We start from the raw sequence: 16,914 nt of genomic DNA on the forward strand, positions 1-16,914 counted from the left end.
ACAAAGTTTAAACTTCCATTCAAAATCTATTATAGACTGTAATTTCATTGGCTTATTTCTTATTCCTATTAGTGAGCCATTTATTGCCATTAGTGAACCCCTAAGGATTTAAATACTACTTTTGCTGATACCCTTCTTACTTAAATCCTAATTAGATCTCTTGTACTTATTATTCCCTTTAAAAAACACTGAACTTAAACAACTTTGACTTAATTATACATCTGCTTTAGCAGCTCCCATCTTCGTTTAAATACAAATTGATTTCTGATCTTTCCTAACCCTTATTTGTAGTATCTGAAGCACTTTGCTAGAAAAATCAGGCTTAGTGATGGAAGACTGCCAGCATTCAGCCTACTCTGCATGGTATTATACATAAAAGTTTCTGTAACTCTGTAATTTGTTATGTAAGGGAGTCTGAATTTCGAGCACACCCGGGCATACTAAAGCTCCCATACAGCACGTGACTTTTAATTGTGCTGTGATTAATGGTAACTCTAGGGATCTTAACTGGGAAGCCATTTAATATAACTTCACTAGCAAATCCATCTTCTGTTTATCTTTTTGCATTGCTCAAAAATCCCTCACAGCACCCTCTGGAAACAAGTGGAAATCTGGATATCTATTCCAGTTATCCTTGCTCCTGGCTGAGCCTCTTATCAGGACTGTAGTTCATCCTGATTCTTTCGGTCTGCCAAGGAATTCACATCTTTAATATAAAATCACCACTCACAACATCCGATGCTATTACCTTCATTACTCAGTTTTGGCATTGCTTCCAGAAAACAATAGGTGTGCTCCCAGCAAGATAACCTCAGTCATGAGATCACTTTTTAGTATGACAGAGAAAACAAAATGCAAGGAAAACATACAGAACAAAAGAAGGCAATCTTTACTTATTATTGTAAATAAAATCATACGTTAGTTTGGCTGGTATAACTAAGAAGTCATCTCAGCCTCATCTTGTACAACTTAGACTGCTGCACTGCAAGAAGCAGCTGTGTCTCATGACCTGGATTCACTGCATACAAAGGAGGTGCATGTAGGAGCCAGTTTAGTCTGTGTGCCCCTCTCCTCACTCCCCATCCAAAGAAGGGGCGTGAAATTGCTCACAGCTCTTCACCTAATGTAGCTTCATGTTTTTGGCAGTGGGATTAGGCTGACTGTAGGCAGTGTAGTCTCCCAATTTACAGACCTGAGGTTTGGCAGTAGATATACTCTCCCAAAACATCCACTGAAGATACACAGACAGCAATGCCAATGTTGGAGGCAAAGAAACATTCTTTTGAGAACACAGAGGAAACCAGGATCAACTACAAAATGCACTAATGCCAACACTGAGGAAGATTTGGCAGAGTTCAGGAGAGCAGAACACATACGAAGTACGTTTGCACTAACTCAAAATGAAGCAAGTACTAGTTCTGCATTTTCATTAGCTCCTGTAAATAGGAGTTTTTTTTTCCAGAAATATAGAGAATATTTTTTTTCCAGAAAAAAAAATAGAATCCAAGTTTTATATATATATAATGTATAAATTGTAATATATACAGAACTATAGTTTTTACAAGCACTCGAATCATGCCCAATTTCTTTGTTCAGACAAACACACGTTTATTCACTGCTATCAAAGGTGCCTTTTTTAAACTAAACTAAATTTGCAGCACACAGCATCCACATTATAACTTTGCTCTCACTTTAGGATTTCCTACATTTCTCACTTTTCCTCTGCGAGTAACAGCTCTAAAGTTTGCATCTGGCTAAAACTACATAAACTATTTTTTGTTAGTCAACCAGTAACTGCAGTTTTAAAGGGATGTTTAATTCCTCAACCTGTGCTGATAGCACTCCAGCTAGGACAGCTGTACGAGAGCTGTGCTCTCCTGCAGTGCTGCATCCCCAGCTGCAAAAGCTTCACATGAGTGTTCCCTTCCTCCTGCCGCAGGGCAGCCTGACAGCTCTCTCAGCCACCAGCCTGCAGTGACATGCCAGCCACGAGCCAGCAGATGGTGCTCTGTGTACAGCCAGCTCCTGCTATCCCCTCCCAGGAACCCAGCTCACGCCAACCTGCGCGCTCTGCAGCCTTCAATGACCTATCCTCACACCCAAGAATTCTGGCCTGAATAACAGCATGGTGTTACACAAATTCTGAATATTTAAGCTTTGCCTTCTAGGTTTTTTTAAACTAAAGCAAACCTAGCATTGCTAGCATCTTCCAGAACAATCGAGCCATGCCTGGGGGAGGCAACATTAGACTTCAAACCATACTGACTAAACACAGCTGTGCAAGGAACTCATAACTCTACCAAAAATCCCACACAAGTCACATCGTATACAAGTTTTAAAAGCTTCAGCTACAGCCTACTAATAACACCAACTCCATTCTGAATTGCAGGCCTTGTACCAGCTTTCTTCCCAAACTAACTTCTTCCCAGTTCTTAGCTCCGGCTCAAATCACCCACCTTAACTAAGCAAATCCTCTAAGGCTAAATGAATTACAAATAACTGACGAGGAACCAGACCAAGAAATTCTGTCATATGGTTCTTCTGACTTGATTGATATTTATAGACTCAGCTCTGAAAAATAACACTCCTGAACACTTTTTCCTTTGCTGTCTTTTAAGACAAGTTATCACTAGTACTTTCATTTAACATTGCAATGAAACTGCACAGCCACAGTTAATCATACATTCCCCTCATCCTTTTCCGTCTTCTAAATTTTACAGAAAAAAAAAACAACAAAAAGCAGTGCCAAGAAGACCACACTAGCCCTAATTATTATGCATAAATACATAAATAAGCAAGCAAACAGCCCCCAGAGTGATACATCACCTCAGTGCTGAGGACACCAACCTTCCTGAGGCTCTCTAGGCTACACAGATATTTACATGATGCATCAAGTTACCTGACTGCTCATATTAACAACCTTACTTTCCTGTTGCTAGTCACCTTATATATATACTACAAGCATCACCAGTCATCTGATCCTGTCACCTTATTTTACCTTTTTGCACAGATGTTCCATCTCTAACCACCATCTCGATTCAGGTAAGCACGTGTGACACCTACTGTCCTACTTTGTATCTGCCAGAACTAGAGGTCATCAAGCTGGCTTAATAACACCTATTCAGACCTATTTTTGCAATAAACAGTATTTAAATTAAATTATACCAAAAAGATTTATTGAGCACATTTGACATGTTTATGGGTCACTGCACTACCAGATGTCTCTATACAGTGGGAAACTAACTCAGAAAGGAAGCTCGAGTGCCACAGTCACTAACCCTAAGTCTGTTTAAATCACCTATGTCATAAGCAGGCCAAAGCTCTCTATATCTTTGCATGACGATTCACACAAGGAACACTGAAAATAAAGCTTCTCTAACTTGCAGGAAAACATGGCAGGTATTCTAATGCCACAGAGAAGAATGATTAGGGTGAATGATTCATTGACTGGTGCATAAAGGAGCTATTTTTGTTAAAGTAACCCAAAACCTGGAATTTGTCTAGGTATCCACAGCTCACATGTCACTATCCGAAATGGCTCCGAGGCCTTTAATATTTCAAGGATGGGAATGAAACGCCTGCACCAGGAGAGGTGGAAAGGAGCTATTCAAGTTAAGCAGTTGTCGAGAGCAAACAGAAGCCAACATCTAAAATGGATGAGATGGCCAGCTCTGCAGAAGAACTGCTCTCCAAGAACTTCAGAAAAGCCTAAACCTACAGTGCCAATAGCAGGCAATGAATCCCACTCAGCTTTGCAAGTGAAAGGAGCCAAAGCCATACATCTCTGAAGCACAGTATGGTCTTAGACTAACTGGTTTATCGCTGACACGAAGGAGGGAGGATCAAGAAAAAAGAACAAAAAACCATCTTTTCTTATTGACTCAATTCCCAACAAGATCTTCCTGAAGGCATTATATACCCTAATGCCAAATAAGGTAAATTCTGCTTCAGAATAGCAAAAACTTGAAGGACTACATTTAGATGTTGGCATTCAAGGCAAGTCCCTGAGCCTACTGTTTCTATTAGTTTGACATCTCTGAAAGTCTATGATCAGCCAGGAAGAAGAAGAGGCAAAGATACAGGAACAAAACAAAAACTAAAATTCTAGTTATATTATCTAGAAGGTGGCAGTTACTCATGTTCTGTCAGCAGCTTTGCCCTCATTAGCTATACTATTTAAATCGTCTGAAAGCTACAAGAACAACAAAATAACCTTAAAACAATACAAAAAACAAATCACCTTTCACTTTGCTTCTACAGCTCACACTGCCATTGCACAAATGGAAGCGTAGCTCAAACAAGCAAACACACTTGGCTTGAAATAAGTTTCAATGTGTTCTCTAGCCCATGAGAAGGGATTGAGTATCACTAAATTCTTTATATAAAAAGGGACTTCTTTTCTTACGACATACAGATCTCACACTGTTTCTTTGTCTTCAGAGAGGATATTCACAGATCTAAGTCACACATAACATTAAAATGCCTCTAAGTACCTTAAGGTCTTGCCTGGTTGCCAACAGCTCAGACTCTTTCCCATAAAGGTCCAGTTGCAACTTTTCCATGTTTTCCTTATTTTTTTCATGGGTCTTCTGTAGGTCTGCTAGTTTTCCTTTCTCTGCTTTAAGCTCCTGAGCTGACAAAATAGTCTGCTGTTGCAGTTTATTCTCCAGTTCTGCCTGAAACATAAGCATAGGAAGTGCCAGTTAAAGTTACAGACAGTAATGTTAACCATTTCAATAAACCACATTTCTACTAGATTTTTTTTTCATTTATGAAACAGCAATAGTAACAGTAATCTAATATTTACAGTTTTAAATAGTCTGTAACTAATTTAACAACAACACTTAATTCAAGTCGGAAGATTAAGTTAAGCATAATAAGACCTAACATTTAAAACCTGAGTAATATTTTAAGTCCTACAGTTTCTATAGTCTGACTAAAGCACAAGTTTGAACATGTAACACAGGGCAGCCAAAGCTGGAGCAACATTTAACAGTGCATGGCATGCAACAGAACATTCTCTCATGCTACAAGACATTTGAACTCCTTCCACTATGGTTTATGAGTTTCATACTGTCACTCAGATAAATTCCTTCGGTATAATAAAAGAGTTAGTTTAAAACTGCCACAGACATTCCAAAACACTGCAGAGTTGGTCTAAACTGCTCTCACAAAACTTTCTACTGCTTTACAGGAAAAGAGCAGCTCTTGCTTCATAGCACCTACCCAAAGCAACATAAAAATACTCAATCTAGCCTTTTTTACCAACGTATTGAAACTCAGCTCCTACAGAATCTGTATATTTCAGCATTGACTGTCGAAGACCTTGATTCCACATCCTGACCTTACTTTTTCCAAACAAGTCGACAGTAAATCACTGTTTATCACAAAGACGTAGGCATAAAAGTTGCAGCATTATCAGATAAATGTATATTAATTTTCTTAAAGGAGTATGAGAGGCCAGCCTTACCTTTTCTAAAAGGGCAGTTTTTAATTCAGCTTGCAGCGTTTCGCTATGTTTTTTCTTCTGCTCAAAAGATTCCTTTACCTCTCTCAGCTTTCCCTGAAGATGCTGCTCACTGTTTTCTTTCTCTTTCAGAAGACCCTGAATTTCCAGTACTTGTGCTCGTGTTGAGTCAAGTTCTATTGACAATTGCTTAGAAATCTATATTCAAAAATATTAAATAACTGTACATAATTTTAATTTTAATCATTATTTATACATGTAACTGCTTATCAAACTGTGTGTATGAGAAATTATGTAGTTCAAAAAATAAACAGACAAACTCACAAATGAAAAACTAGTCAAAGCTATGAAAGCTGAAGATAACGGTCTCTGGCTCATCCTCCAAACGACTGCTACAAGCTGGGGAGTGTCCCCTGGTTGTAACCTGAAAGGTTACAAAGCCCTCTTCTACATTCCTGTATGCATCTGCTGTTTTGCTCTGTACCGGGCAATATATTTTCTGTGATCCAGTATATTTGTCCTCATGATTTTAGAATAATCTGCAGATTATCTGTAGCAGTTTCCAAGGATGCAATACTTCTTGCATACAGAACCAGATGATTCCATAGTGTCACTACTAGCTCCTTCTTCAGAGCTGGATACTAAAGAACACTGACAATCAGGTTTAGATTTTAAGGATACCTATACCACAAATCTCATCCTTGTGCACTCGCCACAGAGCAGCACAGCATTATCTGCCAGAGCAAGAGAGAAGACGGAGTAGCAGCAGCAGTCAGAGAAGAAAGGTCTCTCTGAAAGCATTACCCCTGCACATCCACAAACCCTCTTTCAAGCAGAAAGAATCCACCACACTTCAAAACATGTCCAGTGCTCATTATGCTTTTCTGGCTCCTTTAAGAAGGCAGTTTAGGTAAAGAAATTTGGAAAAATATTTTTTTTTTTTTTAAAGTTAACTTGGTCCATATGTTGACAAAGACAATTATAAAAGTTTGCAAAAGCAAATAAACCTCCAAGAATATATGAAAATTTCCTGTCAACCACACAGAGAACACATGGATTAGGCAACTCAGCGAGGCCTGAGTTGCAAACAGATCTAAGGATATTAGATAAACAATGTCATTGTTCACAGACTGTAAGTGAAAGAAAATGAGGATAGAGTAATCAAAAAATAACTGTTTCACTAATGAAGAAACTCCAAGGCTAAAATGGTATGCAGAGCACAGATAATTAAGACCAGAACCTGCATTTTAAAATACATCTAGGAAATTTTTAGTATTACCTTTTTTTAGAGTCACAGAAAGGTTACAATTTGAAAACTAGTTTTTCCCTTGACAATCCCAGCATGAGAAACTGAAAATCAATCTTTTCAACATGTTATTACTCTTTTCCTGATTTTTCAAACTAAATAAGTGATGTGGACAGCTCACCCCCTCCTTTTTTTCCAGTGAGTTTTTCAATTCATTCCTCTCTTTAGCTACAGACTCTGTCTGAACCTGGAGCTGCTGTTTTACTTCTTGATAAGATTTTTCCTATAAAACAGAAGAGACAAGCAAATATTTCTGTGAGCTTTTAAGACCAAATGCCAGGCATTTTTAGCTACAAGAGTTTTTGTAGGATATGTTAGTGGTCAATTTTTTTTGTTTCTTTTTTTTTTTTTTCAGTAAGAATGCTTTCCTCCTCAGCTGTGAACATCTTCAGTTAAAAATCCCAGTCATTAACAGTGATAAATCAAAGCTGAACACAGTTGATATCACATACTTTAAGGAGTCCTGTGCCAGAAAGATTTTATGATTAGAAATAGTCTCTTTGGTTGAAGCTGCTGTTGGCAGCCTTCTTCTTAGGGCAAGCACTGGGCGTATTGCTCTCCTCAGGATTCAAAATTTCTTGAAAACTCATGAGTAAATATATTTGCAAGATTATCACACAAACAACTACATTCTATGCACCAAGTCAGCGATGAGATTCCCAGTGATTAGAAGCAGTACCTAAGAAGTCTAAACTCGGGAGAAAATCCTTCAAGCTTTTAGGAAAAACAAAAAATTAAACAGCAGTAACTTAAGCAAGCAAAAAAGCTTATGTAAAAAAGGTGAAGGAAGAAAGGAAAAAGTGTTATTTTTAACTAGGAGCGTATTTATTTTTTTTACAGAGTAGAATAAAAGTAGCTACACATGGGTTCTGGGAAATTGTGACATGCAAGATATTTGAATATTTATTGATATAGTCATCAGTTTTATTACCAACAAAGCAAAACGGGGAAGAAGGTGTATTTTAAGGCTAGTCAGGGCTGATTCTTATTACCATAGTACACTGGCTTGGGAGAAGTATTTGTTACTATACTGCCATGTATGAGACCCCTCTGAAACTGAAATAATGCTAGTGCTCTTATATACCCTTAAGTTAAGCATCTCCCAAGAAAACAGAGGGTGCTATTCTGGCTGCAGTACACAGCTTTCCAGGATGTTCAGGCAAGTGCACAGGAAGATTCTATATGAAAGGACATGGAAAGGATATTAAAATGACCTCTGTCCATATTTCTTCAATACAGTGGCACTAATACATTTCCATGCAGGCTCATCATATATACACTATTTTCAGACAGAAACCTGTCTTAATATCAGACAGTTAATATTTCAAACTTAATGCAAAATGAACAAAACTACTAACCATTTCAGCTACAGCTGCTTTTCCTTTTTCTATTTCTTTTTCTAATTCTTCCTTCCTTTTTTTGAAGTTTTCAGAACTTTTTGAGAGTTTCTCTTTGGTAGCTGTAAGATCCTTTAACAAAGCATCCTTCTCTGATTTCACCTGTTGCAGCTCTGATGTTGCTGCCTGCACTTTACAGTCTAATTCCTTGAGTTGTTTACTTGTATCTTGACTTGATTTCTCAAGATTATGTTTGAGGCTGGCATTTTCCTCCTCTTGCTTTGAAATGTGCTGTTTTGCTTGTTCAAGGGCCTCAGATTTCTTCTGTAAATCCAATTTAGAGCTGGACATACTGCAAATATGAAACAGAACAGAGAAAAAAGAAAGATTTCTTAAGGTTGCTCTTCACAGGTTCTGCTGTATCATTGAACATCTCTATTTAAGTATATTGCCTATAGAACTAATTCAAAGAATGCTTTTTTGAATCTCTCCAATAAAGACACATCGGCAACTCTAAACACTATTTTGAGATGGATTTTTCCTTCCTCAAATATCGTGTACAGGAACTACTCCTTTGCTTCTTATGCAAAAGCCACACATTTATCTTTGAAAGATACAAAGCTATAGATACTCTGAGATGGATCTTCGTGCTTCAGACTGTTCAGATATTTAACTGACAAGCACAGCGAATAAACTGAAATGCACTGAATCACAGCAGCCAGTGATTCACTTGAGATGATTTGGCAGATGGAGCCTGCATGGCAGATAAGTGCAAGAAAACTACTGGGACCTAACTCAGTTCTCCTAGCAGAAGGAATACATCACTTTTATCTATGATTTTATGAAATTGCAGGAGAGAAGAACAAAATTTCAAGTGTACTCTAAACCATGCTATTTTATGTCCGACTTCAAAAAGTACTGTAACACAGGGAATGCATACGCTTCTCTTTCTGCTTCAAGTTGTTTACTGAGTTCTGCTATTCGGAGGTCTAGTTCAGTGGATTGCTGTCGCTGCTGCTGCAACTCCTGAAGAGCTTGCTCCTTGCTTGCTTTAGCATCAAGAACGTCAGCCTCAAGTTTCTGAGATAGAAAAACAGAGAAGTTAGAGCCATCAGAACAAAGCCAATAAAATAAACATAACAACAAAAAGCAGAAGTCATTCAGCAGTATTTACTGGAAAAAGTCCTTACTATAGAAAGCAGTGACAATTCTCTCACACTATCCATCTCTTTCATTAGTTGGCCGCTTGCCCTTCATTATTTAGCTCCTGCAATTCTTTTGCTCCTCTAGAAGCAAACTACTTTGGTAAAACATTCTGAAACCACTTTTAAATTAAATGCACGCAGTCATTTTACTGCAAAGAAATAAATAAAACTCAGAAATCTTTAAAAAGCCATATACAGTGATTGGCTTTGGGGCTATGTTCTCAGCTACTAGCAGTTTCAAATGACTACAGATTTACACGCTCCAAACGCCGACATTCTTTACAACAACAAAGACATGAACTACAGCTATAAAGAAATCCTGTGCTCGTCTAAAAGAGGGCTTATTTTGTTTTGCTTTTAGAAGGTATTTCTTTATTTACATGGAATATAAAGAATACAGTGATCAGAGCTGCTTAGACTCTTCAACACACTGGCTGTTTTGTAGGCACTTCTGCTTTTATGCAGTGGTCATAATAGAAAATCATCAAGTTCCTCTGAGAAAATTCCTGAGGATTTCTGTTGTTTGTGGTGTGTTTTTTCTCCTTTTAAATACCACACATTCAACTGGAATAACAAAAAGAATGGTGATGATATGAAGACTTTTACACACAATTGCACTCCTGTTGACAGCATCAACAACTCTGCTCAGTTTCACACTTCAGCTACCAGGGACCTCATAAAATCTTATGCAAGTAAACAGTGTATTCCTGCTAAGCATTTGAGTCTGTTGGTTACTTTCAAAACTTTGGCAAAAGAATTAAAAATAAAAACACAAATGAAAGCAGGTAGAAAAGCACACAGGCCAGAAAAAGCACCCTCTAGACTGCTGATCTCCTTCAAAACAGACAAACAACATTGCAGAAAAATTCTGCACTGCTCCTAAGATCTCTCTATTATATAGTTTCACACACTGCAATTTTGACTATCAAGAATGCTTAACAAGAAAAAAACATTAAAATGTAAGCCTCAAATTTTAAAACAATGAAGTATTAGGAGTAATTCATAATTAGGAGTAACTCATATCAATAATTTAAAATGTTAGCATAGGGAAATGTCTAAACCTAATAAAGGGCAATGTAAGAAAAAAGCTAAGTCCAGGAATGGAATGCAAAACACAAGATCAAACTAGCAGAAAAAAAATATATAAAATATATTAAATTATATATATCTCATATATAAAAATCATGCTTAAAATCAAAGCCTTCATAAAAGTGTACTGAAAGTCTTCAGAAGTAAATTAAACCAGAAAGGTGGTATTAACTTGGGCCAACCAATATAACACATATTCCCTGGCACCACTTGCAATGTGTATAAAACTTGAAGACTAATTTCAGGAAGCAGTCATGCTCCCTCTCACAGCACCTTCCAGGCACAGAGGTTGGTAGAAGCACACTAAAGGAAAGTGGCAATATAAAGGACCTTGGCATGTGATGCCAGAAGAAGAGAACATGATTAAAGGGTATATCAGTAAACACTGGTGAGAAAGAAAACCTACTGACGTCATACTTCATATAAATCCTTCCCTGTAATTTGAGCACATCTTTTATCAGATATTACCAAACAGTGGTGAACATCAGTTTCAATAAGCTCAGACACTGTGTTGAATACAAACCTTAAGCTGTCCCTCTAGTTCTTCAGTTTTCTGTTCTAAATAAAGACATTGCTCTTTGTAGTCTTTGAGATTGGCTTCCAGCTGAGCACAGTATTCCTGCTTGTCATTCAGCTTAGCTGTAACCTGGTCCAACTGAACACTGACCTTATTTAACTCCTGAGGTAAAATAAAAATAAAAGGTTTATTAGCTTCTAAACAGCTACTAGAAATGACTAATGTCCTATGAGTACATGCTTTTAGTAATATACCATGTTGAAATTAAAAAGGAAAATGATGTTTCCTTTTTATTCTGAGAGGCAGGAAATTGAGAGGGAAAAACACAAATTCTCTTTGTTAAATACGTCCCTCACAAACAGTACAGGCTGTGAGCTAGATCTGAAAATATGTGTTTAAAGTTACAAAGAGATGAGGAACTGTACATCATAAATATTCAAGATCGTGGACTTAATACAGCAGTAATTATAAGTAACACTGCAGAACCTTAGAGAAAACTTGACATCTTCCAGGAATGAAGCAAAGAGGAAAGCCTGCAGTATGGGAACAGTAAGCTCTCCAAACACCAAAGAGCATTTCAGATCATTGATTCAACACAAAACAACATAATTTCCACGGGAGACACAAACATGTTTGCCTTGCAACCACTAAGATGACAGTTACATCCAAGCTCCCCAGGCAAGCTGATTTGTTTAATTATTAGTTAGCTATGTTTAATTAACAGTCGCAAAAAGAGGTGGTCTTTTATAGCACTAATTACATTACCACCTAAAAACTGGTGTCCTTAGGAACTGCTGAATGTTTCTCCTAAGATGACAATACAAGCCCACAGTTTCCATTTGAACCCAGGATACTCTATAAACTTTTCTTTTTCATAGCATGCAAGTCAGAGTTGTACCCAGATCCCATAGCTTAGACCACAAACCATGGCCAAACATACAGTGAGGAGGACTGGATTTCCAAGTTCTTTATGCTGCAAAATGCCCATATGGTCCAGATTACAGCAAAACGAACAGAAAACACATCATATGGCTAAAATATCCTACATGATTATTTCCAAATGCGTAGTCACATATTTATTTGGTTTGTAATCAGACTATTCTCAGGTTTGCAAGTACATTTTTAGGTAACATAGGAACTTTATGTCTGTGTGTTGCTCATAACCTGTTGTTTGTCTTGCAGAGCATGCTGGGCGGTGTCCAGATGATTCTGAAGGTCTGCTCTTTGAGCAGCTTTTGATGCTTCTGCTGAAAGCAGCAATTCAGTTTTTGCTTTTACCTGAAAGACAAGTTGTTCTTCACTAAAATATCTATTATTAGTAACTTCATTAGCAGTTTTCATGTACTAATGTGAAAAAAGGGGGAAAGGGAAATTTTTTCAAGTTTTAGAAGAAGAAAAAAATCAACATGTTAATCACAGTTAATTCCTTCTTTAAGCTAAAAACAAAATTAAAAGAACAGTCCTACTCATATTCTTCTCTAAGAAAATATTTTTACACAGAAGCTAAAAAAAAAAAGGAATAGACAATGTATTCACACACATGCATACCTCAATAACTTCAGACTAAATGCATATTTGAGGTCCTCTAAAAGTTTTAGAGGCAAAAAGAATTAAAAAATAAATAAAATACAGCGCCACATGTAAGCTGTATTTCACCATTACTAATGGCACTTCAGGGAGCAACTCCTCACTCCTACCAAAAGATCCAGCCACACACATTTATATGGCAGCTATGAATGGTGTTAGCACACAGAGACAATACTCAGGGTCCAGATATTGCTGCAAAGTCCAGCAAAAACATCTCTGCAGAAGTTACTAGACCTGCTCAGAATCTGATAAGCACTACTTAACATAGTATATTAATCAAACAACAACAGTACTAAGTATTCCAAGTGTATTAATTTAAGAAAACAATATCTGCCAAATTTCTGATGGAGGTGTTGCTCTTTTGATAGCTGAACACAATTAGCTGGTTTTAGCTTAAGCAGAACTTATGCGTAGGAAAGTCCACACTGAGATTACAGTGGGGGAATTGCCTTGTTTAGTTCGATCAGATTGATAACAAGGCAGACTGCAACTCATGTTCTGTTTTAGACAACAGCCACAAGTACAAGAAATTTCTAGGCAACAGCAACATCTTTAATGACTTGATAGACTTTCACTCTGGTGCACAGAACCCACGAGTAATAAATGCAGTACTGTGTATGATCAACTATTGCAAATATAACAAAAGATGCTTGACGACAGATTTTCCCAACTTGATTATGAATTACCACTACCACCACCAAAAATTACCTACCCAATAAACAAACAAAAATCAACCTTACTATTATTCCTATCATAACTCCACTACGCTTTCTCCAAGTTTATCTGCCTTTGTCTCCAAGTTTATCTTCCTTTGTCTGTAGGTAGAAACATACTATTCTTCCCAAATTGCTTTGTACACAGAGAGAATACAGAAATCACAAATAGAATTTATCATTGCCAGACAGCATAGAGTTCCATTACCTGCACATCAAGTTGTGATACTTTCTCTTTACTTTCATTTAGCTGGCTGCTCAACTCAGTGATACTGGCTTCCAGAGAGAGCACACGGTCTTGAGCAGCTCTCAGATGTGCCTTCTGCTCCTGCACTTGCTCATGCAAATTCTCTTGGGCTTGTTTATGACTTTCTGACTGATTCTTCAGCTTCTCTGTCAGCTGAGTTACCTGCAGTGAAAAAAGGAAGTAAATAAAGGCTGGAATAGGATGACAAAAAAAGTTGTAAAACTTTGGCATTCAAGGGCATCTTATCACAGATCCAGAGTTCCAACTTCAACTGTGACAATAAAGCTATATTGTACAACATCACAGTTTCAATAGGATAGCAGTTAAAAATGGAAACAAAAGAGACTCATCAATTTAGCCTTATTATAACAAAATCAATAACTGAAGAAGCAACAAATGCAGGCTAGTCTGAATTTTGGTACTGAAAACAGGAAATAAACCTCTTTTCTAAATAAGAAACGAACACATATATGCAAACATTTTTGATAGTATATTGTTAGCATATGTACATAGGAAACATCTAGAAATTCTTTCCTTTTTGCTGATAACAAGTAAGTCACCAAAACACATATGTCCTGTGAAATTTAAGTAAGAACTTTATAGTATCAAAGAAACAGCAAAGTATAGAAAAGACCAATGTCATATTTAATGAGACAGGAATAAAGGAAATAAGATAGAATAACGAGAAAGAGAAGAGAAACAGTTTTCTGAATTCTTACCTGTATTTGCAGTGCATGATTTTTCTCTTGTAGCTGGTTAAGAACTGCAGTTTCTCCTTCACCAGCTTGAATTTTTGCGTACAAATCCTCCCTTTCTTTTTCGAGCAGAGAGATATTTTCCTTGCTCTTTTGAAGCAAGGCCTCAAGATTTTGAATTTTTTGGTCCTTATCTCCAATTTGTCGCAGTACTTGTTCCAAATCATTCTAGAAAATTGCACAGAATCACAGAATTGCTCAGCTTGGAAAAGATCTTCAAGATCAAGTCCAACTGCAAACAAAGCATACTACCCTAACTAACAACCCACTGCTAAATCATGTCCCTGAGCATCAGATCCAGACAGATTTTAAACACATTCAAAGATGGTGACAACCACTTCCCTGGGGAGCCTATTCCAGTGCTTAACAACCCTTTCTGTAAAGAACTTTTTCCCAGTATCTAACCTAAATTAATCCTGGCACAACTTGAAGTCATTTCCCCTTATTCTGTCATCTGTCACCAGTGAAAAGAGACCAATCTCACTCTCACTGCAATCACCTTTCAGGTATTTGAAGAGAGCAATAAGGTCTCCCCTCAGTCTCCATTTCCCCAGACTAAATGGCCCCAGTTCCTTCAGTTGCTCCTCATAAGGCATATTATTCTCCAAGTCCTCCACCAGCCTTGCTGCCCTTCTTTGGATCTGCTCCAGCACCTCAATGTCCTTTCTGTACGGAGGTGCACAAAACTGAACACAGTTCTCAAGGTGGGGTCTCACCAGTGCCTAGTACAGAGGGAGGATTTATTCCCTAGTCCTGCTCACCACACCATTCCTGATACAGGCCAGGATGCCATTGGCCTTCTTGGCCACCTGGGTACACTGCTGGCTCATATTCAGCCAACTGTCCATCAGTACATCAAGGTCCCTTTCCGTCAGACAGCTTTCCAGCTACTCCTCTCCAAGCCTGCAGGGGTCGCCTGGGGTTGCTGGGACCAAAATGACTTGGCCCTGTTGAACAGCTTCCTTAACTATAGCAACGTTGGAAGTTACTCCTAATGCAGAAAAAGTTAGATCAATTTATTAAACATCCTCTGCATATTCTATTTGTGATTTACACATTAAGCTATTCAAACTATTTTGAAGTCCCATAAGCCACTTCTACAGGGAAAACACACTGAAAATAATGAAATCCTGAAATACATTCTCAGGTGAAGCTATGTAAGTCGGTTACCTGAGCTTCCCGCAGTTTTGATGTTGTGTTTTGTTGAAGCGTCTGCTGTTCTTGGTGCTGTTGTTTTGCCTTATCTAACTGATGTTGCAATTCTGTGGAATTTGCAACTTTTTCCTTTAGCTGGAAGAAAAAAAAACACTAATGAGGAAGCACCATTCAGTATTTCAACAGCATTCATTGTTTATTCAAGTGCCTGCAAAGTCTACTCTAAACAAGAATATATGAAAACTGATATAAAAATAGAAGAGCGTGATGCTAAGTTAAAGAACAAAAATCTAACCAAAGCATTTTCTTATTAATGGGTGAGATCCTGAATCATAAGTGAAAACTATGTAACTATCACACATATGTATTTTAGTTCTCAAAAATGCAAGAGAGAAAAAAAGATTTTAGTATGTTTTCTTTTTTTCCAACACTTGTTAAGATGTAACACGACTGATAATGCAGGTACCTGTAAAACAACATTATTATTATTAGCAGTTTTAGTAGCAACTTCAGTTTAGTAGTCTCTCCTCGTTTATACTAGTAGCTTTACAAATTCTGGCAACATACCACTCAGATATTTGGCCAATCCCCATAGAGGTAGCAGAAAACCAGCAGCACATACAAGACACTCATTAATATAATTGAAAATTAATAAAAGCAAGCAATTTCTACACAACTACCACATAAAATTTACATTAACTATCAATTAGCTGCTCTGTCATGGTCATATTTTTTTCATGGAGAGTTTTTTCCCACAATATCCATGCACACAACATTAGCTATATGTGCTCAGTTGCACCTACATCTTTTATACAATTCTTATACAAAGAACATCAACGTAAAAGGCAGATCTTTCTTTTATCTCCAAAGTATCATGAACATACATGCATGAAATGTGCATTTAGACTTACAAAATCTATAATGTAAGTGGTATTTAGGCAGATTTTGACAATTTTGATGTAAGACTTCAACAGTATCAGTCAAACGACATTCCCACAAGAAAAAAAAATATAAACTGCAACATAACATGAGTATATACAAGCTATTATCAGCAACAGTATAAATTAAAGTCTGCAGAAAATGTTCCTACCTGTTCTTCAGCACGAGAAAGCTTCAACTGCAGATCAGCCACCTGCTGCTCTTTGTCCATCAGCTTTTCACTAGAGAGCTGCCTCTGTTCCTTAAGCCGTCCATGTGCTTCCCCTAGCTGGCGCTCTGCTTCCAGAAGTTTACTATGCAACTGCAAAAACAAAAAATAGAAAAATAGTTATCCATTTCTTCAGTCACTCTTTAGCCAATTTAGACTCAATTTGTGCCACGTTTGACCAAGATTTTATTACTTGAAATAAAACGACTTTATCAACTCCTGAATTCATGCACATCATATAATGCAGACAGAAGTCTCGTCTAAGAACAGCATCAACTGCATGAGGATAAGTAAATATTCAAAGTAGTAGGTAAAAGGGACCTAGAAACATCCTCATTTATCTAGAGATGTATCTGTTACAAAGTTCTAACAGAAAAACAAAGATATAA

General features: G+C 37.3%; 1 protein-coding gene across 2 annotated transcripts in view; it reads right to left on the minus strand.

Moving 5' to 3' along the window:
- EEA1 (early endosome antigen 1) overlaps nucleotides 1-16,914 on the minus strand; it is a 65,417-nt gene that overhangs the window by 7,809 nt on the left and 40,694 nt on the right. For both annotated transcript variants that reach the window (XM_065742679.1, XM_065742680.1), the window contains 11 exons: nucleotides 16,469-16,618; nucleotides 15,394-15,513; nucleotides 14,188-14,391; nucleotides 13,430-13,630; nucleotides 12,086-12,199; nucleotides 10,928-11,083; nucleotides 9,051-9,190; nucleotides 8,132-8,462; nucleotides 6,895-6,996; nucleotides 5,471-5,665; nucleotides 4,494-4,676 (listed from right to left, as the gene is read on the minus strand). In XM_065742679.1, the coding sequence (XP_065598751.1) occupies nucleotides 4,494-4,676; nucleotides 5,471-5,665; nucleotides 6,895-6,996; nucleotides 8,132-8,462; nucleotides 9,051-9,190; nucleotides 10,928-11,083; nucleotides 12,086-12,199; nucleotides 13,430-13,630; nucleotides 14,188-14,391; nucleotides 15,394-15,513; nucleotides 16,469-16,618 (1,896 nt within the window). The remainder of the gene's footprint in view (nucleotides 1-4,493; nucleotides 4,677-5,470; nucleotides 5,666-6,894; nucleotides 6,997-8,131; nucleotides 8,463-9,050; nucleotides 9,191-10,927; nucleotides 11,084-12,085; nucleotides 12,200-13,429; nucleotides 13,631-14,187; nucleotides 14,392-15,393; nucleotides 15,514-16,468; nucleotides 16,619-16,914) is intronic.

The sequence above is a fragment of the Cyrtonyx montezumae genome, unplaced genomic scaffold (assembly GCF_038088225.1).
Source record: "Cyrtonyx montezumae isolate F1298 unplaced genomic scaffold, pur_monq_1.0 scaffold_3, whole genome shotgun sequence".
Lineage (NCBI taxonomy): Eukaryota > Metazoa > Chordata > Aves > Galliformes > Odontophoridae > Cyrtonyx > Cyrtonyx montezumae.